The sequence below is a fragment of the Saccopteryx leptura genome, chromosome 1 (assembly GCF_036850995.1).
Source record: "Saccopteryx leptura isolate mSacLep1 chromosome 1, mSacLep1_pri_phased_curated, whole genome shotgun sequence".
Lineage (NCBI taxonomy): Eukaryota > Metazoa > Chordata > Mammalia > Chiroptera > Emballonuridae > Saccopteryx > Saccopteryx leptura.
In genome coordinates, this window is record NC_089503.1 from 4,361,807 (window position 1) to 4,389,460 (window position 27,654).

Below are 27,654 nucleotides of genomic sequence, written 5' to 3' on the forward strand. Positions count from 1 at the left end.
GGGTCTTCCCTCAGCTCCCCACATGCACAGAGCCCTCCTCTCAGGCCCCGCCTCTGGAGACCTCAGCCCAGACACGTGTTCTGACCGCTGAGCGTTCTGGAAGGCTGGCCGTGGAGGCCGGGGGGCCTCGGGGGTGGACGTCCTGCCTGCAGCCACACTGTGTGTAAGGGGCAGACAGGGGGGTGGGCTTGAACCTGGTGGCCTTGTTGTGGACTCTGAATGTTAGGGGTCCACATGGAAATCAGACCACGGCAGGGCCCACGTGGTTGAGGGGACTTCCCCGTCTCTGTGACATCAGCTGCCAGGGGCCCCAGCCTGACCCCTCGTGTGGGGTCCTCTCCACTGGAAATCACTCTGGCCTCAGAGCTGGCCCATTCCTGCCCTCCTCAGAGATGGGCTGGGCAAGGCCAAGTCCCCCAGCTGCTAGCTGGAGGGCGGGCATCGGTCAGCATGGCCCTCTTTCCTCCTGTCTGTACTGGCCCCGAGCACCAGGGACACTTCCTGCCCCACAAAGCTTGAGAGAGACGGCCAGGGGCGGCCAGGCGGGGTCACCTCCCTCCCTCCCCATCTCCTCCAATAAAGACCACCTCTACTGACCCAGGCTGTCCTTCCCAGTGGGTCCAAGTCCTTCTGCCGGTGCGAGGCTGCCCCCCTCGCTCATGCACGAGGGTCTCGGGGACCTGTCCTGGCAGGGGTCTGCCAGGCGCTCCAGGGACGCTCCGGGCACCAAGTCCGACACCGGCCGGCTCGGCCTTCCTGACCCTGTCTGAGCACGAAGTGCTTCCTGAGGGCCCCGGTGCTCAGACCCCTGGACATGGGCCCGCCGTACCTGGAAGACGATGACGAAGGCCAGCCGTGCCGCCAGGACGGCCCAGAAGTCCTTGGAGATGTCGTACTTGTGGTCCGACCACGGGGGCTCCCGGTAATCTTTGTACCTGCAAGTGCCGGCGGGAATTGGGGTCTGAGGGGGGACCTGGGGGCAGTGCCCAGCGCCGCGTAGCCCCCAAGGGCCGGGAGAGCCTCAGCCAGGCAGCCCAGCTGCCCAGGGGACGCTGAGTCTCTCTCCATGTCAGAGCGGGCTGTCCAGGAGCCTCCGTGGGCGGGCAGGACCCTGCGGGCCCAGTTGTGGGGCCGCAGACGTGGGCTCTGGCTCCAGCTGGTGAGACCCTTTCTCCAAAGTGAAGTCCCACCTGAAACCACCAGTAGGTCACACGAAGCAAGCGAGGCCTCCCTGGCTGAAGTGGGGTAGGGTCCCCAAGCCTGGCTCCCCTTAACCTCAACCCGACCCCCCTCTGTTCACAGAACTCCGGGCTGGGTCACGTGAAACCCGGTCTGGAAACCACCTGTCCACCCTCTCCCCTTTTTGCAGGGAAACGACCAGAAAAACTTAAAACATTTTCTCAAAGTCGGTGCAGGAGGTTAAACGTACAGTTGGCGCGGCCCGCAGGGCACCCCTCTCTTGCAGCCGCGGCCGCTGGCTGCTCCCTCTGTCTCTGCCAGCGGACCCCTCCTTCCCGACTGACCGAGCCTAGACGCTGTCTGCCGACTTCCTGCTCGGAGAGACCGGCTCCTTCACACCCTCCCCTCAGGCCGGCCTCTGTCCTCCCTTCTGGGAACACTGTCTGTCCACAGGCCCACAGCAGGAGTGACGGGCACCTCCCAAGCTTCTGGTCTCCCCATCCCCTTCCTCTCTCACGGAAGTCCAGAGATGCCCAGGACCGAGAACCTGAGGTCCTGTCTCCACCCGGGCTCATCCAATTGCTCCCTGCATTTGGGGGGCACTAGGGTTTAATGGGGCCGACACCCCTCTGCATTGGGAAAAGCTGTCATAGAAACCCACACTTTCTAGGCATGGGGCTGCAGGTGTGCCCCCTTTGGTCACAGTGGGGGAGGCCAGGAGGGGTGGCACCTGACCCTGGGCACAGGCGCCCTGGCCTGGACCCGGAACCAGCTGCTGCCTTGCTACGTGTCCCCGCGCAGTCACCGGGCCTCTCTGGGCCTCTGTCTGGCATTCCCTCACTCACCTCGTGGGCATTTACTGAGCAGCTACTAGGTGCCAGACCCCAGTCCAGGGGACAGACTCTGCAGGGAACACAGCAGACAGCACGCCTCACCCACAGAGCTCTATGTCTGGAGACAGCCAACCCCAGAGATAAGACTGGGCTGGGAACGCACACGCTGGTGCCAGCTGCTGGGTGGCACAGAGGTTGCACAACCTGAGCTCCGATGGGAACGGGCAGCCCGGGCTCTCCCAGCCTCAGAAGCCACATGCACCTGTGCTCAAGGCGTGCCGCATCGGGAGGTGGGGAAGTGTGTTTGGGTCACCCGGCAAACTCCTATGCATCCCTCAAAGCCCACTCCCAGATCTGCCCAGATGCCACTGCCTGCACTGACCTCTATCAGAGACAATCTTATTTTTTCCCCCTTGCTTAGCTCTCCTTAGCCACCTGCCAGCTCCCCCAGGGGAGGACAATCATGTCCTCTCTGGGGGTGGTTGCGAGCATCGCACAAGACCAGGCCTGTTTCAGGTCAGGAACAAATGGCAGCCAGCTGCGCTGCCCTGCTCAGCTCTGCAGTGCTGCCTCTGCCCCTCCCACACCCGCTGCCCCAGGCCGAGCTGGGTGCTGCCAGTACTTCTGGGAGGGGATGTTAGGGGCGCGGCAGGTGGAGCCCCGGAGCTCACAGCACCTGCCGCCCGCGATCCATCGCCAAAAGACAGGGGCGGGCGGGCCCGGCTGACTATAAGCAAATTCCTGGCCCCCAACCTGCCACCTCCATGGAGGTGAAAGCAACAATACACTTAAAACAACAACAACAACAACCTGGGCCTTTGCCGCGTCGTCTTAGCCTCTCCCCCGTGACCGGGACCCCCTGATCACGCACAGGACGGGGAGCTGCTCCACCCTCTCACCATCAGCGCTGACACCGCAGGGATTTCTAATGAAATGACCACATATCTCCCCGCCTTCCTTCTCCTTCATCATTCTTCCTCTAAAACTCACTTTCCGTTAAATAGGTCGAGCCTGAGTGTGTCCTCGGTTGCAGACAGGCAAACACCATGAAGGTGCTGATGCTCCTGACTGGCTTGGGCTCTGCCCTCCTGGCACCCGGGGCACGGGCCTGTGGCAGGATCTCAGAAAGGGAGTCTGGGGCCCCTCCCCCGTGCCAGCTCCCCAGCACCGAGCCCTCCCCCAGGGGACCAGGCAGAGGCGTGGGGCACATCTTTCTGCGCCGTTCCCTGGTCTGTGCCCACCTCCCCTCCCGGGCACAGAGCATGGCGGGGCACCGTGCCACTGTTTTCCGATAACTCAGGGCCAGCGGGAGTGTCTGCGTTGTCACACCACTGGTAGCACCTGCAGAATCCAGCAGACTCGGTCTGGGGACTTTGGCTGACTACCGGACAAGAGACATTCTTGCCACTGGACTGCAGAACAGAGAGGGTACAAAGCAGGAGCCCCTAGGGGGCCTGTCTGCACACCAGAAAACGGTGCCAGCATGAAGGGAACAAAGTGGGGAGGCGGTGCCCATGTGAGGCCCGATAGCAAACTGTATGGCACCTGGATCCAGCCATGCCTGAAGCCACCATGGACTTCTTAGTTAAAGGAATAAATCACCTTCTACCACCACTTGGGGGGGATCTTCCTTTTCTTGAAGCAAGATGGAGCTGTTCTTTGACCTGCTTACCCCTGCAAGAATCCTGGCTCAAATGGGGGTCCTCCCCGAAACCCACCAAACACGGCTCTTCCCCGAGAGGGGCGGAGGGAGGTACCTGCAGACGTGCACCTCGTAGCCCAGGTCCAGGGGGTCGTTGGGGGCCGTGCCGTCCTGGAAGTCGCTGACGTTGAAGGAGGACAGGGTGTGGTTGACGAAGCCGTGCATGGTCCCGGTCTGGCTGTACATGTACAGGTACACCAGGCGGGGGATGAAGTCGGACGTGAAGGAGATCACGAACGCCTGGGCCGGGAACAGTGGGTAAGCGCAGGCCCCACCGTGCAGGGGCCTGGCCCTGGGACACTCTGCCCGTGAGCTGGCAATGTGATCGGAACCCCGGGTGAACAAAAAAGGGGCTGGGGCACTCCTGTTTGCCCCGCTAAGAGCCCAAGGAGGGAGGCATGGGACGAATGCTGGCCGCCTCTTAGTGGCTGTGTGGCCTTGGGCAAGTCACCTAACCTCTCTGTGCCTCCATTTCCTTCTTGTCATGAAGGGATCACAACACCCTGAGTACAGTCCTCAGTGCCTTGCTTTCCTGGCTCAATTGAAAAGGCATGAGGAAGGGGGGTGGGGAAGGGCTTTGTGACGAAGGTACGGACCTGGCGTGTCCAGCTCCAGGGCTGTTCCCTGGGGGCAGCCAGCGTGGTGCCACCGTCAGAGCAGGGACCTGGAGCCTGGCAGCCAGGGGCCGGGCTATGTGATCTGTTGCCTGGTGAGGTGGGGTGATGGCTCCCTGCCTCTGAGGGCTATATGGGCACCCCAGGCGGGTGGGGCTCACGGAAGGCACTTCGAAGGGCCCGGGACGTGTCAGATGCTCAATGCATGTATGTCAGCTGCCATTATTATTGCTGCTGTTGGTTCTCATGGGACATCCGGTTGGATCCCTGGGGCTCACAGCACCCTTGCTCTGGAGAAGCTGTCTCTTGTGTTCCCAGTGCCCCCCACACCCAGGGCAGGGTGTCCTGACCTGCTCTCTCAGCATAAGGAGCTGACCTGTCCAGTGAGAATCTCTGGTCACGGCCCCCCTGTAATGGGTTTTCACCTGCTGGAGTGGCGGCCACCAATGGGGAAAGCCCCGTCTCGGGGGCTCGAGGGTTCCTGCTCCCGGACTGAGCACACTTCCTGTGCAGTGGGACCGAGTCCCAAGTCCTTACTACGATCCGGACCCAGCCCCCAGGCAGGCCCCGTGAGCAGCCCCCCGCCTGTGTGCAAAGGGTCCGCTTTTGAGGGTTCCAGCTTGGCCAGCGGCGGGAGTGGGGTGGGGGTCACAGGGAGGCACCTCGGGCACTGCCCAGCTGCCCAGGACACAGCCTTCGGGGTGGAAACACCTGGGTGGGTGGGGGGACCACCTGACAGAGCTAAACCCGGGCACCCAGGCCCTGGCCGAGTCAGGGGGACTTAGACAGGAGACCACTGGGAAGACGGAGGGCCAGTCTGCTGTGACCGCGGGCTGTGACACTCCTAACCTGTGGGTCAGAGGTGGGACAGGCAGGAGGGGCTGGGGCACTGTCCTTGGCCAGCCAGGCGTGTGTGGTGGTGGTGGTGGGGGGGTGGGGCTGGCAGCTTTCTCCCGCTTCTCCCGGTTTCAGGATTTCCCCAGAGCTTGCGTGAGCAGACGTGTCTTATATAAAGGGGAATGTTAACGTGTGTGTGTGTGTGTGTGTGTGTGTGTGTGTGTGTGTGTGTAAAGAGCAGGGTCATTGTCTATGAGGAATCCCTCCCTCTCAACGTCTCTCTGTCTCTCTCTTGTTTATTCTCAGGACTCTGGTGGACCGAGGGCTCCAGGTGGGCAGGGTGGATAACTCCGCTCAAGATGGCTTTAGAAAGAGGCCGAGGAGAGTTTGTTGCTCCCTCCCAGAGCTCCCCACCACGTCTGACGACGACCCTGGGACCCTCGTAAAGAGCAAGGCAGCTGGCCGCTGGCCGGGGCCCCCGCTTGCCCGACGTCACTTACGTTGATGATGACGGCGAGCTTGCCGATGCCTCTGAGGATGTTGTACCAGATCCCTGGGGGAGGAGAGGGGCACCGCGTTACAGACGCCGCCGCGGGCGGGCAGCGGCTCCCGGGAACGCTGGCTGGCGCCCCCGTACGGGGAACCGGAGCCCAAGCCCACGAGGGTTCGTGTCTAGAACTGCTACGCAGCTCTTTTTTTTTTTCTGTTCCTATATTTAGGGACAGGCCAGAAGTTGAACTGAGGTCAAAGAGCGAAGCCAGGCCCTGGCCGGTTGGCTCAGCGGTAGAGCGTCGGCCTGGTGTGCGGGGGGGCCCGGGTTCGATTCCCAGCCAAGGCACATAGGAGAAGCGCCCATCTGCTTCTCCACCCCCCCCCCTTCCTCTCTGCCTCTCTCTTCCCCTCCCGCAGCCAAGGCTCCATTGGAGCAAAGATGGCCCGGGCGCTGGGGATGGCTCCTTGGCCTCTGCCCCAGGCGCTAGAGTGGCTCTGGTCGCGGCAGAGCGACGCCCCGGAGGGGCAGAGCATCGCCCCCTGGTGGGCAGAGCGTCGCCCCTGGTGGGCGTGCTGGATGGATCCTGGTCGGGTGCATGCGGGAGTCTGTCTGACTGTCTCTCCCCGTTTCCAGCTTCAGAAAAATACAAAAAAAAAAAAAAAAGAGCAAAGCCAGGGCCCCCGGCTGGTGAGGCCGGGTTACGTACGTCCTGGGTATAAGGAGTGACGTGGCAGCAGTGGGCACAAACCACTTCCTGCTGCTGCACCTGGTCCAGGTGGGCAGAGGGATCACCGCGGGGCAGCTGGAGAAGCACGCGTCCCTCCACAGGCCTCCCCAGCAGCCGGGCCCGGGAAGGACGGGCTTTATCCGAAGGCCCAGAGCCTGCTGGTTAGGGCCTCAGTGCTGTGACTCCTGGATGGGGGCCTGGAGCCCCTTGCCTGGTCCTCACCTCACCGTCCCCAAGTCCTATCAGGTCAAGAACCCTGTCCCCGACCTGCCCCGAACCAGACCCGAGATGGGCGATGACTAGTCCGTCTCAGAAAGGGCGGGAGAGGCCCAAGGCCCGCTATCGTATCCTTGTCATTATGGAAGAATGCGGCAGGCTGGGGTGTCTCTACCCGGGGCAGGCGGAGGCTGCATCAGAGGCCAGGAGAGCCATGAGCACCGGGCGCTACCGAGGCTCTGTTTGGAGGGTGCACACTGGTGGGCCCATGCGGCCCAGAAGCCCCAGGCTCAGAGGCCACACCCGAGGTCAGCGGGCGAGGCAAGGCGCTGCGATCTCTGACACCCCGGCCCCGCCCCCGCCCCGCCCCCGCCCCCGGCCCGGCCCCGCCCCTGCCTCGGCCCCGCCCCCGGCCCCGCCCCGCCCCTGCCTCGGCCCCGCCCCCGGCCCGGCCCCGCCCTGGCCGGCGATTCTGTTCTGCTGGCTGCGCGGGTGAGCGCTCCCTGCTTCCGGCCAGCAGTCCCTGTGCCCGTGCGAGTGCTGTGACCTCATCCGAGATAACAAGCATCTTGTGGTTCCCTTTGGTCTTCCCTGGGGGAGCTTCGAGGCGTGAGAGCACCCCTGTACATACCCTTCACGCATGCACATGGCCCACCTGTGGGGCCTGAGTTTGAGACCCCCAAGCTGGGGCGCTGGGGCACAGGAGAGCCCGGGTACCTTGAGATCTCCGGGTAGGAGCCTCTGCAGGAGGCAGCTCCCACGCTCAGCACCGAGAAACGGTCTGTGGCTGGGCCCGGTGACTGGCCCAGTCAGTCCGGAAAGGGGACAAAGGGGAACCGGGTGGGCCTGTCAGAGCTTTCCGGAGCTCTGAGCTGAGCACGGGTGCTGCAGTGTTTCCGCCTGGCGGCTGGTGGTCCTCAGCGTGACCCCCACATCAGAATCACAGGGTCGTGCTTAAAACATGCAAACCCAGGACGCCAGATCAGCCCCTCTCGGCGTCCTGTCCCCCACACCCCCGCAGTCTCGGCCACCAGGCGAAGACACAGCAGTCCCTGGCGAGAACCACTGCTCGGAGTGATCTCCAGGGACCAGGGACGAGGCCCTCTGGGAAAAACCTTGGGACTTCCTTTGTGAAAATCTTGCAATGGAGGGCAGTGCCTTCTTCAAGGGGCCTCTGCCATTCCAGGGATGCTGAGTCCCATTTTCAAGAACACGCGGAGAGGCGTCTGGTGGCCCCTGACCACACACAGTGCCCCCGGAGCTGAGGGCCAGGAGAAGCCTGTCACCTGGAGGCTCTGCAGAAAGGCGCTAAGAGCAGGAAGCACGGTCATCTGTATGCAGGCCTGGAGGCTGACGCTGGTTCCCACGCAGGGCTGGGTCGCCCTCTGCAAGCCGCCACGCCCCTCTCTGTGCCCACGCTGGAGCCTTTTCAGTAGAGCTTCCCAGCCACCCCGCCCTGAGGGTGCAGGTCACGGGGGCCACTGGGGCCGCCCGTCCCCTCGGGGCCCCGCACGGATCACAGGAGGAACACAAAAGCCTCTTCAGGAGAAGGTTACAGTCAAGGGCCCATAAATAAAGCCATGAAGGAGGCGGATACGCCTGCCACCAGCCCCACAGGAACCAGGAAGTGAGCAGCTGGGTCCGTAAGAACCGGAGAGAAATGAGCCGGGCCAGCAAAAGCCCCCACGAGGTGCCTGGTTGAGAGCGTCTGAGCCCTGCGCGCGTGCGTCTGAGCCCTGCGCGCCTGCATTTGAGCCCTGCGCGCGTGCGTCCGAACCTTGCGCGCGTGCGTCTGAGCCTTGCGCGCGTGCGTCTGAGCCTTGTGCGCAGTGGGAGCGAGGGCCACCGGGGGCCGTGGAGGCCACCAGCCGCCACGGGCCCCTCTCACCCTGGGGGGCTTGCTTGTGTCAGGCTGTGGCTGCAGACAGCCGTGGGGGCCTTTGCCAAGCAAACGGTGCCAAAGCAAACACTGGCCGGCTGTGGACTTGCCGGGCACCTGAGAATCGGGCCTTTGTAAGGAACGGGCGGTAGGGAGGCCTTGCTCTTTCCCGCAGTGCCACCGGGCACGGAGCCACAGGTTTCCCAAGGACTGTCTAGGGCGTGCCCAGCAGGTCCTTCTGAAGCCCTTGGCGCAGGGTGAGCTTCTCAAAGCAACCCTCTCCTCACGGAGGGGTGCGGCTCTGGGAGGGTCCAGAGTGGCCTGCGGCTGTCAGACCCCCGGCCTCGGCCTTCCCGTCTGGAAGGTGGGGCCCAGGATCTGCCCAGTGTTCCTCACGAGGCTCCTCGGAGGACCCGATAGCTGAACAGCTCAGGAGCAGGTCAACGCCAGGCCTGCTCCGTGGGGTCCATCCTCGGGGCAGGTGTGACGTGCTGATGAGAACCCTCGCTGCACAGTCTCACTGGTCTCCGTGGGGGGTGGGGGTGGCCCAGGAGTGAAGACCGGCTTCTTACGTTTTAAAGCACAAGGTGACAAAGAGAGAGACTTGTCCACTCTGGCCCAAGGACGTGGCCTCGTGGCCCACAGACCCCGGGACGCTGGCTCTAGGGGTCTTCATGGAGACGTGCACCGTGCTCTGACCCGTGCCGGGAGCGGGGCTGGACGAGGCAGCATCCGGGGGCTAGAAGAGGCTCAGAGGGCCAGCCCATTCAGGGGCCTCAGCAGTCGTTTGAAATTACACCCGAAATCTTTCAGGGAGGTCCCGTAGGGAGGGCGTCTGTGTGCCGAGGCTTCACTGGGGGTTTGTCATGGAGAGAAGCTAATGTGTCCAAATGCAAGGTGATGGCCGCTACACCCGAGTCCTGGCTCCGGTGACCCTCCCCCTACGGAAGGTCAAGGTGTCCTGCTCCCGGGGCTCGAATGCAGGGTGGCGTCTGAACCAGATGAAGTCGCTGATACATGACCTTGTTTGAGCTGTGAAGGTGGCCGTTTCATACAGTTCAACCTAAGCGACCACGCTCATGGCAGAAGCCGGAGTCCACGGCCTCTCGCAGGCTCTGGCTCTGGCTTCAGCAGAGCGGTGTCTCTTCCTCCACAGCCGAGAATGTGCTCAGAACCTGCCCCCCAACCACCCTCCCTGCAGGCCACTCACCGATGTCTTTGGCTCGGACGGCCACCGGCCTGCGCAGCTCGGTGACGAACTTCTTGGCGTCCAGACGGATCTCAATGATGTTATTCAGCAGGGCAAACAGCGGGGCCAGGGGGAAGGACGCCACGAACAAGGTGACGAAACCAAACTGGATGACTGTGGGGAGAGGGGGGCCGTCAGCACGCACCGTGCCCCACCTGCCACTCGGCGGGGCCCTGCTGCCCCTCCAGCCCCGTGAGCCCCCGTGGGCCGAACGACTCTGGGTCCGGCTGGCGTCCTGCCTCCCCGGCGCTCCCTGCACATGCGTGAGACGGTGACCCGGGCCAGGAGGGGGCTAAGGGGGGTTCCAATTCTGCTCTGGAGCTCAGGGTATTTCTTTAACAAAGGGGCGTGTCCTCTCTTATTGCACATCTAATCTTAAAACAATAATATAGAATGTAAACTGTAATTGAAAAATAAAAAAAAAATCATTAACGGGAAAAAGTCCAGCTCCGTGAGCATCGAGGCCCAGCCTCAGTTATCTGTGTCCATACTGGGGGTGGGGGGACCTGGCATGAGACCCTAATGCTCCCATCAGCCAGACGTTCCTGAACTTGGGGGGCCTGCCAGAGTCTCCAACAGCCCCCAGTGTCCCTTTCGTTTGGGCACGCCACTGTCTGAGACAGTCTCGCCCATGTCTCACCACCCCCCTCTCACCCCTCATCAATAGGCCGCCTCGCCTGACCAGGCGGTGGCGCAGTGGATAGAGCGTCAGACTGGGATGTGGAGGACCCAGGTTTGAAACCCTGAGGTCACCAGCTTGAGCCCAAGGTCGCTGGCTTGAGCAAGGGGTCACTCACTCTGCTGGAGCCTCCCTGGTCAAGGCACATATGAGAAAGCAATCAATGAACAACTAAGGAGACTAAGGAGCTGCAACAAAGAAGTGATGCTTCTCATCTCTCTCCCTTCCTGCCTGTCTGTCCCTCTCTGTCTGTCTGTCACACACACACACAAAAACAAACAAAAACCAAAAATAGGCTGCCTCTGTGGCTTCTCGGCCTGGGCCGCTGCAGCTAGCACAGGGCCGGTGACCAGGACGGGGCCAGGACCAGGTTGCTGGGCAGAACTTGGCGGGGCTGCTGGTTCAGGGCCAAGGCGCTCCATGCCAGGTGGTAAACAAGGAAGTGACAGAGTATCACAGTGTGCCTGGTCAGCTGAGGGTGGCCATTGTTAGTCAGCCCAGCGGGTGGGGGGCTCCATGTGGCCTCTCGGCCTTGGAGGGGTATCCATCCGTCCATGGAGGCTGGTCCCCTGTGAAGGCTGTGGGGGTGGTGGGGGCCCTCGGGTAAGCTCAGCTGCAGGCCCTGCACGTGGGCCAGGGGCTTCTGAGGCCGGGGCTGTGGGTCCCCCACCCCTCTACATGGATGGGCACAAAAAGGGATGGGAGGGAGGGAAGCGGGTCCTCGATGGGGCCTGGCCCGGGGTGGGTCACTCCTGGCTGGGCCTTTTCTTGCTGTGTACGGGCACCTGTGTGTGCCCAGCTGAGCTGCACTCAAGGAGAAGGACGGCAGTGGGTGTGGTGGGGTGACAGCCATTGGGCACAGAGGAGGGAAAGAGGTCTGGAAGACTCATGCGGAGGGTCCCCAGAGTGCAGTGGTCCCTGGCCACCATGGAGAGCTTATTTTAAATGCAGGTTCCCTGACCCATCCCTCCTTGTTCTGTGTGGGGTGAGACGTGAGACTGTGGTTTTCAAAACAAACCCCTGGGCAGACGCAGCCAACGCCGCTGGGCCATGGTCAGGCCGTGCGGGGCGGGGCTACTGAGAACGGGGGTTGCAGGGCAGCCTTCCCTGGCTCCTGCGGGCCCAGGTAGTCCCTCTAGTGGCTTATAGCTTCTTGGGGCAGCATGGGGCACAGGCGGGCCGCTCCCTGGGTGGGCAGGAGAAGCCTGTCCCACAATCCAATGTCATCAAACCCAGAGGAAGATGGGACTCGACCTGGAGCCATCACAGAGAAGAAAACCGGGGAAATGACCTCGATCTCTGAGCCTGTCCCAGGCCGCCTGTCTCCCCCGGAAGGGTGTCTGGGAGGGGAGGCCCTCTTCCCAGACCCCACACCGAGTTGAACAGCTCACCCGCCTTGGGTTCAGCTTGGATTTTATTCCAGGAGAAAACAGAGCATGTCATCCAAACACAAGCCGGTTCCTTTTTGTTTGTTTCTTTGTTTTAAGCCTCAAGATTCTTTTCCTTCTGAGCCAATGGGGAAGCTGGGGAGTGACTTATACAAACCACCTGAGCCAACAGGAGTCCAGGGAAGGCTCAGGTGAAAGAGAGATCTCTGTGCCTAGCGGTTCATTAAAAAAAAAAAAAAAGCCAGGCCCCAGGTCTCAGCCCCCACACAGACCAAGGATGAGCCAGGGGACCAGCATTTTAAATAAGCTGTCGGTGGTGGCCAGAGGGGACCTCCCCTCTGGGACTCCAGTTTCCCTCATCTATTCATTGGGCACACGCACTGAGCGCGCCCGGCGCAACCCGGCTGCTCTAGGTGCAGGAGCTGTGCTAGAAAAAGAGGGTGACGGGGACCATCAAGCGGGGTTCAACAGCAGCCAGGAAGGCCCCTCTGGGGCGGACATGCGGAGCAGAGGCCTCGGGAAGGGAGGGAGGGAGTCACGCAGGTGTTGGGGTAAGAGTATTCCTGTCACAGCCCCAGCGAGGGCGGGGGCGACTGGGTCTGGGTGGCAGAGGGCTTGGGGGGGGGGGGCTGAGTGGGCGTGGTCAGGGAGTGGGGGAGGGGAAATGAGGTCAGGGAGGCTCCAGGTGGTGGCCCTGTGGCCGCACCTGGCCTCTTCCCATCAGTCCCTTGCTCGGCCCCCTGAGGGGTTGCGGGGCCCCTGATCGCTCAGTGCCGGTGAGGAGGCGTCTGGTCCCCCGGGGTGCCCGCCAGCCTGCCTCCCCAGGGCCGGCCCGCGCTCACTCACTCATCTCCATGTACTCGGGGGTGAGGCCCGCGAACGGCTCCAGCGTGAAGTCCGCCTCGTAGCGCTGCACCCTCTTCACCTGCACGTTGTGGGCGGAGGCGCTCTGGCGCTTCAGCCGCAGGTAGCGGATGAACTTCTTCATCTTCCTGAAAGTGAGGCCACAGCCCGTCCCCTCCGTGAGCTTTGCCGGGAGGGCGGGTGTCGGGGGCAGAGGGCGGGGACGGTCTGCACCGCGGGCTGGGGTTCTGATTCCCCGAGCCGTCCTCCCGTTGCACACCCCGAGCTGTCCTGTTGGCCTTGACTGCTCGGGCCACGGTCCCCTTTGCCTTTCCCCCGGGAACAGGGGTCAAGGGCCATCGCTTTGTTTGCAACGTAAGGACACAGAGGTGCAGGGAGGACGGCGGGCACCTGACATTACGGGGAGGCCCTGAGGGTGTCAGGGGTCGGGCTGTGCCTCAGTGGACCCTGGGAGGGCCGGAGGGGAACGTGGACCGAGGTTCCTCCTGCCAACCCCAGGGGGCGCCAGCCACGGGTCTGGTCCGGGGTGCCTGTCGGTGCTCAGCGTCCTCAGCCAGTCGGGGTGCAGAGTCACCAGCCTCCTCCCCCTCCTCCACTACGCGGTGGCTACTGCCCCGTCCCTGCCCTCTGTCCTCGCCACCTCCCTGTGTCCGGTGTCCCCATCCTGTCTCCCACAGCCCCCCCCCGGGTCCTGCCCCCCCGGGTCCCGCCCCCCGCGGCCCGCGGAGGGATACTCACGGGATGCCGATCTCGAACAGGTTGTTCTGGATGAGCTGCTTGCCCAGCATGATGATGCTGAGCTGGATGCACAGTTCCATCAGACAGCCGCCCGGGGCGCACTGCGGGGCGGAGGATGGGCGCGCGTGAGCCCCGCACACTCGGGCGCCGCCCCCGCGGATACAGCCAGCCCCAGCCCCACCCCCACCCCACCCCGCACAGGTCGGGAGGGGAGCTCAGCCCTCCTGGCGTGGGCCGAACTGTGTCCTCCACAAGGACAGGTTCACATCCTAATCCCGGAACCTCAGAATGGGACCTTATTTGGAAATAGGGTCTTTGCAGACGTGACCAAGTTAAGACGAGGTCCTGCTGGAGCAGAGCGGGCTCTGATCCAATGGCCAGCGTCCTTTATAAGAAGAGAAGCACACAGACACCCACAGGAGGGCCCGTGGGAAGACGGACGGAGGCAGGGGTCAGAGGGATGCGTCCACGTCCAAGGGAGCGCCAAGGTCTGCCCACGGCCACCAGGAGCTGGGGAGAGGCCTGGAAGAACCCTTCCTCCAGCCTTCGGAGGGAGCAAAGCCCTGTGACCCCTTGATCTCGGACCTCTGGTCTCCAAAACTGTGAGAGAATCAATTTCTGTTGTTTGGAGCGACCGAGTCTGTGGCATTTTGTCACGCCCCCATGCTTCCCCGGGAAGCTGGTGCACCTGGGCCTGCAGGCTGCTGGGGTGCGGGACCAGGCTCAGAGAGGGAAGCACACCGCCAGGGAGCGGGCAGTGCTGAGGCTGGACCTTCCGGCTCCTCCTCCTCCTCCTTCAAGGCCTGTGCCCTGTCCCTTGCACAGGCTGCCAGTCCACAGACCCTGCATGGGCACAGCAGGCTGGGGCCCATGTACTTCCGAAGCCACGTGGTGAGACGGCTGGCCACCTCTTTGAGGCCTAACGCCTGTCCTCAGGGGGCTTGTGTGGCCTTAGGCTGGGGGCTGGGCAGTGATGATGGGAGATAAGCTTAACTCATATCAGCAAATAGAACCCAGGGGACACTGGGTGACCCGTTGAGCACAGATGACTCATTTATGAGTCCCTAGCAAGTCTTTTTATACTGTTACTCAAGAGTTTATCTTGAAGAGCTATCATTTCATAAAAAAACGGGATCTACCCGGCAACCCCCGTCTGGGGTTGACGCTCAGACCAACTGAGCCACTGGCTGTGAGAAGGGAAGAAGAAGAGGGAGGGGAGAGAAGCAGGTGGGCGCTTCTCCTGTGTGCTCTGACCGGGAATTGAACCCAGGACGTCCACACGCCGGGCCAACACTCTACCACTGAGCCAACCAGCCAGGGCCACTTTATTCAATTCTACAAAGGCATGTTCTCAACTTCTCCAAACATTACATAGTTTGACGGTAGATACGACCTATGTAAAGGGTGCATCACAACAAGAGAGAGCTTTCTGGGCCTTTTGCAAACGTTCGTTACTGTGGATGAGGCCCGTGTCTTGAGATGTCCAGAGGCGGGCACTCAGTGGCTGAACTCTAGCTGGCCCTCCAGACCGCCAGACTGCCCTGTGCCCGAGGTCCACCCCCATCCTCTCTGCCCTGTTCTACCTCCTTGTTTTCAGAGAAGCTCAATTATCCTGACAGTCGGAGATGCTGACGGGTTCCCGTGACCTGAACCACTGACAGGCTCTGAAGCCCCATCCTGGCCTGGGGGGGCGGGACTCGGCGGCAAAGGGCAGCAGTGGGCACTCTAACCAAACCCGCAGTGGCCGGAGCGCTGAGTAGAAGCCCAGGGTCACCAGCATTGTGTTTTGGGAGGGAAGAGAAGTGGGCATTTCAATGTGAAAGTTAAAAAAAAAATGTAGCTGAATTTTGCTTTTCCCTCATCCTAACCAAAGAGAAAACACATGCAAGGTCTAATGGAAAAAGTAAAAAAAGAAAACGGTATCATTGTTTCGTTACAGTGACAGTGAAGATTCTCTATTTAGGATAATCCCATACAGACACACCTAACAAGGTGAGAGCCCGGTCCACCATCTGGCGAACAGAAAGCTTCCCCAGAGAAGGAAGGGAACCGTCGCCTGATACGGGGTCTGCCCCAAGTGCCGTGTGGACAGAACCGGACCTCAGGACGGGGGCGTGGGGACCGTGCGCTCCCTTACCTCTTCCATGCGGAAAGACCGGAAAATGTACACATAGTCGCCTGGGCGTCCCACAAACCTGGAACAGGGGGAGGGAGTTAGAGAGCAGAGCTCTGGCTGGGGGAGACCCTGGGGTGGGGGGTGGGGGTGAGAGGAGCTGAGATTCCCAAAGTTGTAGCCGAGTGTGAGTGCGTGTGTGTGTGTGTGTGTGTTGTGTATACACGCGCCTCTCCTCTCCTGTCTCATCAGCTAAATAGTGACCTCGGGGTGTTCTGTTGGTCGAGTGTTCATGCGAAGCCCAAACCCACACGGGGTCAGACATGTAACAGGAAACCAAGGAGCTGAGGCGTGCATGGGCGGACGGAGCCCAGGAGGGGACTGAGGCGATGCAGCTGCCGGAGTGCAGACTGCACCACCTACCACGGTGGGGCCACGGGACCCCTGGGGACCTCGGACAGGCCGCGGTGGGGGTGGTCCCTGAGGCTGTCTCTCAGCTTCCTGTGGGAGGTGTGGGGTGGGGGGCCCACTGAGGGCCTGCTCCATTGTCACGGATGCTCGCAGGGGGCCGGGACCCCTTGGCCGGGCTCTGGGACCCCAGAGTGGGAGGGCAGCTGTGGGTCTTATAATAAATTACGTGGTGCTGAGGAAGGAGCCTCCGGGAGGGGTTCTGGGGTCAGACATGCCTATCACCCCTGCTGGAGAGGTGGTAGGGAGTCTCGGTGGGGGGCCCAGGATGACTCCAGAGGGTCCAGGCATGGGGTACAACCCCATCACCAGCTGGGAACACCAAGCTGGTCAGAAGCTGTGCCTCTTACACCTTCTCCCATGGCCCTCGCCCTCTTGGGTCACCCTGACACCCTGTGGAAGCCCCTGCAGCAAGCTGCCTGGGGTCCCTGTTATCTGGAGTTCCCACTGTCCAGGGTCCTCACCGCCCGGGGTCCCCGCTGCCTCTGTAGGAACCAGGACTCTCCCAGAACCCAGTCGCAGTGAGAACCACGCTGACCGCTCTGTCCTGGGCCAAGGTGTCGTCCACGTGCAGGACACAGGGAGCGAGCCTCCCGCTGGACCGAGAGGAGCCGGTGAGGGAAAGGCAGTAAGTGTCAGGAGCGGGAGAGGTCCCTACCGGCCCTTGAAGAAAGCCACGTAAAAGATGGGGGTGTAGGAATTGACGAACTTCAGCAGGAAAGCCTTGAAGATGAGCCTCTCCTCGAAGCTCTTCTCCGTCTTTGGGACCTCTGGAGGGAGAGAGACGCACAGGCTGAGTGCCAGGGTGACCACACCGCTCAGCTTCCATGGCAACGGGGCTCAGAGGCGGGAAGTGGCCAGGCCAAGGCTCCCCAGCGGGAGGGAGGGGACTCCAGGGCTCGGCCAGGGGCTGTGTCACCTGGGCTGCGGGCACTCACCAATCTTGGTGAGCCACCTGGCTATGCAGCCGTAGACCTCGTCCAGAAGGATGATGACCACCAGGTTGATGATGACCGCAGTGGCCGTGACCGTGACCCGAATATTGGACCGCACGGAGGGCGAGGAGTTCATGGCTAAGGCGGCCGCCGTGGAGATCCTGTAGATGATGACACCCAGGACGATGGCGAAGGTCACAGCAATCTGCGGAGGGGGAGGGGACGCCGTGGCTGGGCCACCTGGGTCTCGTCAGACCTCCCCCCTTGCTCCCTCAGCCCGGCTCTCCCCACCCATCCTTCAGCGTCAAAACAGAGATGGCTGTTTCTTGTCACCCGCCCCACGCCAGGGGCGTTGTGGCATTCACTCCCTAGACGTGAAACCAGGGACTCATTTCTGTTTTACAGAGGAGAATGAAGATCAGAGAGGTCAGGTAACCAGGCCAGGTCACACAGCGCGCAGGCTGGGATTTACAAGCCCCGGCTTGAGCGACGGCATGCTGCAGGGGTCCCCAAACTTTTTTCACAGGGGGCCAGTTCACTGTGCCTCAGACCGTTGGAGGGCCGGACTATAAAAAAAACTATGAGCCCTGGCCGGTTGGCTCAGCGGTAGAGCGTCGGCCTAGCGTGCGGAGGACCCGGGTTCGATTCCCGGCCAGGGCACACAGGAGAAGCGCCCATTTGCTTCTCCACCCCTCCGCCGCGCTTTCCCTCTCTGTCTCTCTCTTCCCCTCCCGCAGCCGAGGCTCCATTGGAGCAAAGATGGCCCGGGCGCTGGGGAGGGCTCTGTGGCCTCTGCCCCAGGCGCTAGAGTGGCTCTGGTCGCAACATGGCGACGCCCAGGATGGGCAGAGCATCGCCCCCTGGTGGGCAGAGCGTCGCCCCTGGTGGGCGTGCCGGGTGGATCCTGGTCGGGCGCATGCGGGAGTCTGTCTGACTGTCTCTCCCTGTTTCCAGCTTCAGAAAAAATGAAAAAAAAAAAAAAAAACTATGAACAAATCCCTATGCACACTGCACATATCTTATTTTAAAGTAAAAAAACAAAACGGGAACAAATACAATATTTAAAATAAAGAACAAGTAAATTTAAATCAACAAACTGACCAGTATTTCAATGGGAACTATGCTCCTCTCACTGACCATCAATGAAAGAGGTGCCCCTTCCAGAAGTGTGGTGGGGGCCGGATAAATGGCCTCAGGGGGCCGCATGCGGCCCGCGGGCCATAGTTTGGGGACCCCTGGCATGCTGACTACTCGGCGGGTCTTCTCCCCACAAGCTGGTGCGTGAGCAGACGCAGGGGCATCCTCGGGGGGCGGGCTGCTGTTTAAAGGAGGTGTGTGGGGTATGTGGAGGGGGCTCCAATTCTGGGTGGGCAGTGCTGCAGGCTGGGCTGGGACAGTCAGATTGAGTCCCTTCTCTCAACCTCCCTGGAGCCACCAACACCCTTCTGGCTTGTCCCCAAAGCGAGCCTTTATCTTGCCAAACCCGCTGTTGGACCCACATGGAAAATAAAACTCGGGCTGGAGGTGGCCTGAGACGAGGGTGGGGGAACCGGCTAGAATGACAAGTTTGTTCCGTATGGAGCTGTCTGTCTGCCTGCTTGCCTGGGTTCCTTTACCTTTTTTTCCTTGGAGACCCTAACTCACCCGGGAAGCCCCTGTCCTCACCCTGTCCTGCCCTAGGGGTGAGGCCTCCTGAACCCCAAGCCCGAGGACACATGGTGGGGTGCAGGCTCCACGCCCTGCCAGTTCCTTCCTCTGTGTCCCGGGACTACACCCATTTACTCCCACTAAGGGTGCAGAGGGCGGGCCCTGTCCCCGCCAGGGTGGCCCCTTGAGGCCCCTGGGACCGTCCTGCAGAGGCACGGGTGCGCTGTGTGTCTCTGCAGCTCGGAAAGGCTGTGTCCGGTTCAGCTCTTAGGGAAACCACAGCCACCAGACGTCTGCTAGGTCCCAGGAAAGCTCTTATTTTGAACGCTGGGCCGGTAGCTCTGCTTCTGATGGTGACTAAAGGGTGACCACACCCTGCCCCAGACCACACCACCCACCCCCGATGAAGGAGCAGGCCCCATTCTGAGGTGTGGGCAGTGTTCCCCGCCAACCCCGGGGAACAAGGGCTTTCCTCGGAAAATCCCTGCCTCCTGCCAAGGGGCCCCTCCCAGGGGCAGGCACCGCCCTGGCGTCAGAGAGCGTCCTCATGCCAGCGTGTGGAGGGGCAGACTGGGCGGCCGGGCCGGCAGGGTGACTCAGCAAGGGCTCTCCCCCACCCCTGGTCCTTCCCAGCCGGAGGGCTGGCTCCTCCCCACAACTGCCAAGCCCGACGAGGGCCATCTCTCCCTTCCTGGGTTCAATTCCCTTCTGGAAGGAAAGGGCCATGGGGGCCAGGGTTCGGCTAGTGTATTCATTCCAGTGTCCCCAGGACAAGGACCGCGGGGGCACATTGTAGGTGCTCAACCAAAAATCTGGCCAGTGAATGGAGCTCCTGAGTGCGACACAAAACTTAACTGGTTCATCTGATGGGGTCACCAGGCCTTCCAGGGCCAGCTCGTTCCGTACCGACCGCCCCTCCCTTGCTGGGAGTGACAGTGCGCCCAGGTCCCAGCTTTCCCGAGACAGGGTGACCACAGGCGAAGGGCTGACCAGGGAGATGCCAGCAGAGGTTGTCGGGCATGGCTTCTGGAGAGCGCCTCCCAAGAGGGGCTGCCCCCACGGGCTCCGTCTCTTTCCCCTTAGCCCTAACCCAGGGGTCCCCAAACTTTTTACACAGGGGGCCAGTTCACTGTCCCTCAGACCGTTGGAGGGCCGGACTATAAAGAAAACTATGAACAAATCCCTATGCACACTGCACATATCTTATTTTAAAGTAAAAAAAACAGAACGGGAACAAATACAATATTTTAAATAAAGAACAAGTAAATTTAAATCAACAAACTGACCAGTATTTCAATGGGAACTATGCTCCTCTCACTGACCACCAATGAAAGAGGTGCCCCTTCCGGAAGTGCGGTGGGGGCCGGATAAATGGCCTCAGGGGGCCGCATGCGGCCCGCGGGCCGTAGTTTGGGGACCCCTGCCCTAACCCTTCCTCCCGCCCGGAAAGTGGAGATGGTGTTGGAGGTGGAGCAGCCATATTGCGACCAAGAGTGAGAGGAAGGTCGTGGAAGCCAGTGTCTGACGGCACAGTGGGGTTGCCAGACCAGCCCTGCATGGCCCACCTCCTCGCTTTTTATTACGTGAAGAATTCAAAACTCCCTGAAAGACCACTCAGGGAAGTGACACAGAGCCCAAGGGCTCCTTACTCTGGTGCAGAAGGGCCCAGCCAGCGACCCTGCCTCCGGCCAGGCCCTCACTGGTCCTTCTGCAAGGACGCTGCTGCTTCTCCCCCAGGGGCCTGCGCCTCCTGTTTCTTACACCCCGCCCCCCCGGGAGGGGAGCTCTGGGGGAGGCTCCAGGACAGGGACCACGTCATCCTCAGGTTGTGCCCCAGCCCCAAGCCCAATGTCTGCCCAGAGGGACCCTCGTGCGTCTTGGGCATGTGCTCCAGGGCCCTCAGTATGAGGCGGGGTCCGTTCAGAGTCGCCTGGGATGGCCCGACAGCCCTCAGTATGAGGCGGGGTCCGCTCAGAGTCGCCTGGGATGGCCCGACAGCCCTCAGTATGAGGCGGGGTCCACTGAGTCGCCTGGCATGGCCCAACGGCCCTCCCAGCCCCATCGACTTGGCTCCATGGACTTGGGGGTCCCCAGCATGGGTTTCTTTTCACTAGCTGAGGCCCCCCTCTTACCGTGTGAGTCCTCGTTCTGCTTCTAATTACTCAAATTCGAGGACCCTGCCCTTACCCCAGCCCAGAAAACCAAGACAAGCCCTGGGGGCCCCCTGGCTCCCAGTTCACACAGAACAGTGGGCTCTCGGGGCAGATGGCCCTGTGGCATCTGGCTCCATCACCTGCTGGCTGGTGGCCCGGGGAGAGGGGACGGACCTTCGGGCCTCAGTTTCCTCATCGGCTGCAGAGGGTGGGGTCAGGAGAGGCAGGTGTGAGGGCTGAGAGAGATGCTCTTGCTCTGTCTCGGTCTACAGTGGCTAGCCCGGGGCCCCCGGGAGCCAGGCCACGGGGCTGGGGGCTGTGCCAGACCCTTAACTTCAATCACCAGGGCTGGACAAGGGGACAGCCATTCCTTCAGTGACCCCAGGTGGCACTGACCTCTTGGGGAAGGACGAAAGCCTAGCTAGCCAGGGGCAGAGGCCTTCCGGGCAGGAGGCCCAAGCACTGTGGGGTTCAAACCCCCTCGGAGCCCTGGCCGGTTGGCTCAGCCGTAGAGCGTCGGCCTGGCGTGCGGGGGACCTGGGTTCGATTCCCGGCCAGGGCACATAGGAGAAGCGCCCATTTGCTTCTCCACCTCTCCTCCTTCCTCTCTGTCTCTCTCTTCCCCTCCTGCAGCCAAGGCTCCATTGGAGCAAAGATGGCCCAGGTGCTGGGGATGGCTCCTTGGCCTCTGCCCCAGGCGCTAGAGTGGCTCTGGTCGCGGCAGAGCGACGCTCCGGAGGGGCAGAGCATCACCCCCTGGTGGGCAGAGCATCGCCCCCTGGTGGGCAGAGCGTCGCCCCTGGTGGGCGTGCCGGGTGGATCCCGGTCGGGCGCATGCGGGAGTCTGTCTGACTGTCTCTCCCCGTTTCCAGCTTCAGAAAAATACAAAAAAAAAAAAAACAAAAACAAAACAAAACCTCGGAGAGCCGAGGTGTGGCCGATTCATTCAGCAGCACCCGCGAGTCCCGAGTCACGGACCCTCGGTTACAGTCACCGGAGCGGTACCGTCCTGACTCCTGTCCTGTCTGTGCATTATTTATTTAATCGTCTTCTTTTAGAAACTCTGTTTTGTCTTAAACACTATCCGTGAGATCAGGGTTTGAATGAGGAGCTGCTTGAACGTGTCACTCCCCCAATGAACGGTGTGTGTCCGGGACCCCAGGACTCATCGCATGGACCTCGGGGCATGCGGAGCTCCCTTGGGGAATCACTGGGGGACCCTGGTTCCTTCCCATTCCAGGGCCGGGGGGGCACCTCTCCCACCCGCACCCTCCCACACGAATACACCTGCCACGGTGACGGCTGATCCCGGCCCAGGTGTGGGTAACCAACGTCCTCACGCCACTCACCATGAAGACAATGGACACCAGGTTGGTGAAGTAGGCAGGGACCCGGTCCCTCCAGGTCAGCTTCACCTTGTCCGTCTGCAACACAAAACAACAACGCTGGGTCACCTGTGGGAGCTGTCGCGTGGGGAGAAGTGTGTGTGTGTGTGTGTGTGTGTGTGTGCGCGTGCGCGCGCGCGTGTGTGTGAGCACGAACTTGGACGACAGAAATCCTTAGAAACGCCTTAAAAGAAGACATCGGCAGGCAACGATGGAAACGTCTAGAAACGGCTAGGGTCTCCTTACCCAGGAGAGGATGTCACATAAGAATAGAAGCAGCAGTCGTGTAAAAATGGGGTAATCTGTGTAATGAGAATAGGGATATATAATAACGCCAAACGCTTTTCTAAATCAGACAAGTGGACCCCCCTGTCGGGGAGAAGCTTGTGTCTGGAATCCAGGTCGTGGGCTGCAAGTCCCACGTCTAAGATGAGAAGAGCCGAGATGTCTTGCCCTCCGCCACCCAGACCATACTAGTTATTTTTCCTCGGCAAGAGCAGGTTGAAATAAGCCACTACCCGGACGAATTCAAACGCCACGGGCGGCGTAGCCACGGCGGGCGCGGGGACCCGCGGCCTTGCGGGCTCTCTCGGTCGGGAAGAACCTTAAGTAGAAGCTGGTCACTAACCCGGGATGTTTCAAAAGAATCAGGGTGGTTTTTTTTTTTTTTTCCCCAACGGGAAAATGCAAGTATTCGGCCAAGGAATGCTGCTGAGGACATGACACGGGAGGCCACTCGTTCCAGGGGCGGGTGGCATGCGTGTTAACGAGGAGACGAGGACGGCGGGCAGGCAATGGTGACAAGCACATGTCACAAGCTCCCCCCGCCCCCAGCCCCATGGCCCATGGCCCCACTGTAGCCATGCAGTGACATCTCCACACGTCACAGCTCGTTGGGTGTGGCAGGAAGGCCAAGAAGCATGGATGTGAATGTTAAAAAAAAACAAAACACAACCCCCCCCCCCAAAAAAAAAACCCCCAACACAACAGTCAGAGTTTGTTGAGGAGAATGCAATGGACATGTGGTCGTTGCAAACAGTCAAGACTTGCATCGCCCCGAGACAGAAAAGTACCAATTTCACCCCCGCCATGGCTGTCTTAACCCTCTGCTTCCATTTGTTTGTTGACTCTTCTGGAATATTCCGGCGCTTCTGAGGGGAGGTGGGAGGGAACAAGAGAGCACCGCGGGGTGAGGCGTGACCGCGGTCCTGGCCACTGTCGCCCCCCTTGGTGCGCCTGCCACCAAGGCGGATCCGGGTTCTGGGTGTTGCCAACCAGTAAGAGCTGGCGGAGACCCACGTCCCAGGAGGTCAGGGGAGCGGCAGACAGGATCCCGGGACCGAGACCCCCCCCCCCCCCAGCACGGGAGGCCTGTGAACTCCGGCACGCCCAACGCCCACGCCCGCGTGGCAGCTGTAATTTACAGAGCCCCTCGATGCACAGACTCCGGGGACGCCGGGCATCGGATGCCAGCAGAAAGGGAGACACACCCAGAGTCCTCGTAAGCTAATATGCCAATTAAGGGGTGGGTTGCTGCTTTCCCTCCGCAAATTTGGCGCCGGCACCAGGGCTGGGGGTGGGGGGTGGGGGGTGCAGTGGGGGGGATGAAAACCATAAAAGAGCCACCGAGAGCCAATGAAATAGCAGAGAAAATAAAGGGTGTGGGCCAGCAGAGGCACACAGGGCCTGGGGTCCCGTCACCCGTCACAGCCTGCAGAAATTACCCCCCCGTACCTCGTTGTTCCCGGGCGATCAAAGGTCTCTGGTCACAGCCAAAGAGGTGGAGTGACTGTTTGGACTTGGTCAAATCTCTCAACTTAAGTGGATAGGACGTGTGTCACAAAGCTTTTTTTTTTTTTTTTTTTTTGTCCTTAGGAAGTAATGCAATGCCCATCCGTGCTCACACTGAGAGGAACCACTTTAAAGCCACAGGGTGGACTGTCCTCGGGCCACACATCTCAGCACAAGCTTGGGGCTGAGGGTGCCTCACCGAGCACAGGGCGGGGCTCCCAACGACATAGGCGTTTGTGCCTCTCCCTTCAGGAGGGGAAAACAAGCCCCAGCATGGGCCATCCAGGGCCAGGGGGTGCCCGCTGAGAAGGCCATGTGCACGAGGGGTGTGTGTGTGTGTGTGTGTGTGCGCGCGCGTGTGCACGCCCTCTGAGCTGTTAGGTTGAAAAGCCGGCCTCCCGACGCGGGGTGGCGGCTCACGCTCTTGTGGTCACTTCCTTTGCACCCTGGCGTCCGGCTCAGACTTCGAGGACGTGTGCAGAGAAGCGTGACCTCGCTCTGGCTGTAGGAAGACTGAGCTGGGTTTCAGCTGTCATGGAAACGGCAGAGGGGGCTTCTGGTGCACCCGCTTTACCCCCTGGGTAGGATGTGGGTGGTTGCGACCCCCAGCCACTCTGAACCAGCAAACTCTGTCCATGTGACACACGACAAGGAAGGATAGGCCCAGGGCTCTGTCCTGATCGGCCCCCAGAGGCTGAGAGTGCAAAGGGCACGCTGCCCGCTGCCGCCCGGATGAACATCTTCCCGCCGTCCCCGTCCCTCCCTTGAAGCACGGAGGCAAACTGCCCCGGCCCCGGTGAGGCGCTGACGGGTTCGGGGGCTCTGTTCTGGTTCCAGGCCACGTTAAAAAAAAGCCAAAACACCTCCGTTCAAAAAGAGCCAAGCACCTCTCGAGGCTGTGAGACTTCAGGTTGCAGGCGTGAGGCCGCCCACTCGAATGACAGGCGTGGGGGAGGGAAGAAAGGCATTTCCCATAAAAAGGCGAGGGCCCAAGTGAGAACATCACGAAAGCAGCGGCTCCCTCTCTCCTCCTCATCGTCTGTGAGCGAAACACGGAACTGGCCATGGGTTCGGGGACCCTGGTCAGGCAAACCCTTCCGTTTCATCCTTCAACACCGAACACGGGGGGGGGGGGGTAGACAACGAATGCCAAGCATACTATGAAAACGCTGCAAAGCTCCCCGGTTCTTGATGTAGAAACGGTGGCTGAGGTTTGAGATCGTACTCAGGAGAGATCAAAAAGGTTGCTCTTTCTAGCAGGTTTGACAAACTACAGCCTAGGGTCAAATCCGGCCCTGGCTTTTTTTGTTTGTTTGTTTGTTTTTTTTTACAGAGGCAGAGTCAGAGAGAAGGATAGATAGGGACAGACAGGAAGGGAGAGATGAGAATCATCAATTTTTCGTTGTGGCACTTCAGTTGTTCATTGATTGCTTTCTCATATGTGCCTTGACAGTGGGGCTACAGCAGACCAAGTAACCCCTTGCTCAAGCCAGCGACCTTGGGTCCAAGCTGGTGAGCTTTGCTCAAACCATATGAACCCGCGCTCAAGCTGGCGACCTCAGGGTCTTGATTGAACCTGGGTCCTCGCGTCCCAGTCTGAAGCTCTATACACTGCGCCACCGCCTGGTCAGGCCCCCGGCTTTTTTTTTATTTTTATAAATAAAGTTTTATTGGAACACATGCAGGCCCATTTGTTCACCCTGTTGCCCACAACAGGCTGCTTCTGAGCCACCCTGGCAGCACTGAGTCGTTGTGACAGAGGCCTGAAGAGTCTAAATACCTGCTATCTGGCCCCTGTCTGGAGACCGGCTTCGGTCTACACTGTTGATGAGCACACAGCGCTCGCCTCCCTCGGGTCCACACCACTGACGCGTGCACAATGTTTCACCGCTGGGAGAGCCGCCAGCAGCGGTCCCGTACCTCTTTGTTCCTGGATTCTTTCCTCAGCGACTTCTCCAAAACTCTGGCTTCATATTCGGCTCTGGGATGGTCCTGTGAAAGAAATCAAGTTGGCCTTTTTGAACTGGGCGTTCGAGAACCTCACCTTGGGCACGCATGGCACACTCCGTCCGTACATTCACCCCGGGCACCCGTGGGGGGACGGTTCATAGCTGGCTGTTTGTACCCTTCCCAACTCAGAACTCGCCGTGCGCGGTCCGTCCTGGGTTCTCCCCCCTTGTTGGGAACCCCAGCCCGTTGGGGAGGCCACAGAACCTGGCTGCGTGCCCCTCTGCGGCAGGTACGCCTGTCCCCCTGCAGCCCACTTCCTCCCTGGGAACACCCAGCCATGAACTGGCCCCACCAACGTCCTATCAGGAGCCAGTGGGGGTTGGCAGAGACAGCAGTTAAGTGTCAGCAAGCGCGGGCAGACCAGAGGCGCCAGGCCTTGGGGAGCCCGGAACAGGTCAGCCAAGGGCACTGGAACAGAAGAATGGGGTTAAGAGACGCCAGGAGATGGGGAGAAGCGGAGACCCCGCCCGCGGCGAAGGAGCCGAAGGCCGCTGGACGGTAGAAAGAGACAGACGAGGTGCGTGAGAAGGTCCCTCTCCCCCGGAGACAGGCTAAGGAAAGACAGAGAAGTGACAAAAAGTTCCAAACCTTGACAGCCTCCTTCAGGGAACCAGAAACATAGAAACAAAAACAAAAAAGACTGCATTACTTGTGTTGTTTTTAAAGAATTAGGCTGTGTCCTCTAAAGACAATTTTCTCAGGAACCAGGATGGAGGTGATGGATGTGGGTGGACAAGGAGTGCTCGGGGGTCCGAGATCCGCTAAATGGTCAGTTGCTGCTGTAGGTCGAGTGATTTTTGGAAATTCCCAAGTGAGTGCAGGACTGAACTGTCCCAGTCTCAGTTAAGAAGCACACAGGCCAAGGACAGGGACACGGGGTCCTTCAGCTCCCAGGCCAACGGCCGGGGTCCAGACTTCCCGGAAAGGCGGCCTTTTCGCTTCCAGTAATTCCCTCTCAAAGGGTCCTGGACGGTTACGGGAGGAGGCTGAGGAAAGACTCACCTTGGGGGCCTCGCTCAGTCCTCTTGGGCATCGTGGCCAAGGGCTTCAATCGCCACCCCAGAGTCAAGTGCCCAGGGGGCCAGGTGAAGAGCTCGTGGGACGGACCCCCGAGGGGCTGAACAAAGGGGACTGGCCCCTCCCCCTTATTTTCCCCACCCATGGAAACATCACGAAAAGGACAGTCTACCTCTTCTTCTAATTGTGTTTGTTCTTTGTATCGTATTTGAATCTTTCTAACTGAAACAGCAACAAAGAAAGAACCTGCCCAGGTAGCCGCTGGCCCAGATTCCACCACAGAGGACGAAGCTGGGTCCCATCCTGGCTGACCCCTAAATAGCCGTGTGTCCATGAACAGGCTGCCTCTGTCCTGGGGTGGCCGTGTGTGAAACGGGATAACGTGACCCCCTGTGGAAGAGGGTTGAGCCCAGAGGGGGCTAGCTGGGTGACTGGCCATGGGGCACTTAATGGCGCTGGGACCTCCCATGTGTCTACTGACCCCTTGAGCTCTGCCCTCCCCCCCACCCCACCTCAAACCCTCTTGAGTGAGACCTATTCCACAATCCTCTCTGGAGAAGTGAGGAGACCGAGGCACAGAGAGGTTAAGCAACTTGCCCCAGGCCACACAGCACGGGCAGTGCCAAATCAGAATGGAACCCAGCAGCAAGCCCAGCCCCTGAGGGCTGTGCGGCCCCCACTAAGTGCTGCGCCTCTCCCAGCAGACTCCCGTCCCCTTGCCCACCGAAAGGACCGTC

The 27,654-nt window shown here is 60.8% G+C and overlaps 1 protein-coding gene across 1 annotated transcript in view; it reads right to left on the reverse strand.

The window, feature by feature from the left end:
- ANO1 (anoctamin 1) overlaps nucleotides 1-27,654 on the reverse strand; it is a 161,205-nt gene that overhangs the window by 2,476 nt on the left and 131,075 nt on the right. The window contains exons 15-27 of the mRNA XM_066383432.1: nucleotides 26,489-26,500; nucleotides 25,811-25,882; nucleotides 23,173-23,250; nucleotides 22,064-22,138; nucleotides 16,918-17,119; nucleotides 16,638-16,749; nucleotides 15,536-15,593; nucleotides 13,399-13,499; nucleotides 12,643-12,788; nucleotides 9,691-9,843; nucleotides 5,666-5,718; nucleotides 3,770-3,954; nucleotides 830-935 (exon numbers count right to left, since the gene is read on the reverse strand). Coding sequence (XP_066239529.1) covers nucleotides 830-935; nucleotides 3,770-3,954; nucleotides 5,666-5,718; nucleotides 9,691-9,843; nucleotides 12,643-12,788; nucleotides 13,399-13,499; nucleotides 15,536-15,593; nucleotides 16,638-16,749; nucleotides 16,918-17,119; nucleotides 22,064-22,138; nucleotides 23,173-23,250; nucleotides 25,811-25,882; nucleotides 26,489-26,500 — 1,353 coding nt within the window. The remainder of the gene's footprint in view (nucleotides 1-829; nucleotides 936-3,769; nucleotides 3,955-5,665; nucleotides 5,719-9,690; nucleotides 9,844-12,642; nucleotides 12,789-13,398; nucleotides 13,500-15,535; nucleotides 15,594-16,637; nucleotides 16,750-16,917; nucleotides 17,120-22,063; nucleotides 22,139-23,172; nucleotides 23,251-25,810; nucleotides 25,883-26,488; nucleotides 26,501-27,654) is intronic.